The sequence below is a fragment of the Buceros rhinoceros genome, unplaced genomic scaffold, assembly GCF_000710305.1.
Source record: "Buceros rhinoceros silvestris isolate BGI_N320 unplaced genomic scaffold, ASM71030v1 scaffold7942, whole genome shotgun sequence".
In the NCBI taxonomy this organism is placed as follows: domain Eukaryota; kingdom Metazoa; phylum Chordata; class Aves; order Bucerotiformes; family Bucerotidae; genus Buceros; species Buceros rhinoceros.
Genome location: NW_010399409.1, coordinates 6421 through 6656, shown reverse-complemented (window position 1 = coordinate 6656; position 236 = coordinate 6421). Strand labels below are relative to the sequence as shown.

The following is a 236-nucleotide window of genomic DNA, read 5'->3' as shown; positions in this document are numbered from 1 at the left end:
AGGATGGGGGAGGGAGGGGGCCCCGCCACGGCGCAGCCATACCAAAAACGATGAGCCGGGTGTGGGTGTCAGTGGAGCCCAGGGGGTTCTGGGCAGTGCAGCGGTACAGGGAGCCGTTGAGCTCGGCTGGCACCCGCTCCAGCACCAGCTCCTTGCCGTCATGCTCGGTGCTGCCGTCGAGGAGCCGACTCCCCACTCGCGTCAAGGTGAAGAGGGGCGCAGGGAAGCCGTCGAGC

At 68.6% G+C, this 236-nt stretch overlaps 1 protein-coding gene across 1 annotated transcript in view; it reads right to left on the bottom strand.

Moving 5' to 3' along the window:
* IGSF21 (immunoglobin superfamily, member 21) overlaps window positions 1–236 on the bottom strand; it is a gene marked incomplete at its 5' end in the record, with an annotated part of 3576 nt that overhangs the window by 683 nt on the left and 2657 nt on the right. The window contains one exon of the mRNA XM_010131447.1: window positions 43–195. Coding sequence (XP_010129749.1) covers window positions 43–195 — 153 coding nt within the window. The remainder of the gene's footprint in view (window positions 1–42; window positions 196–236) is intronic.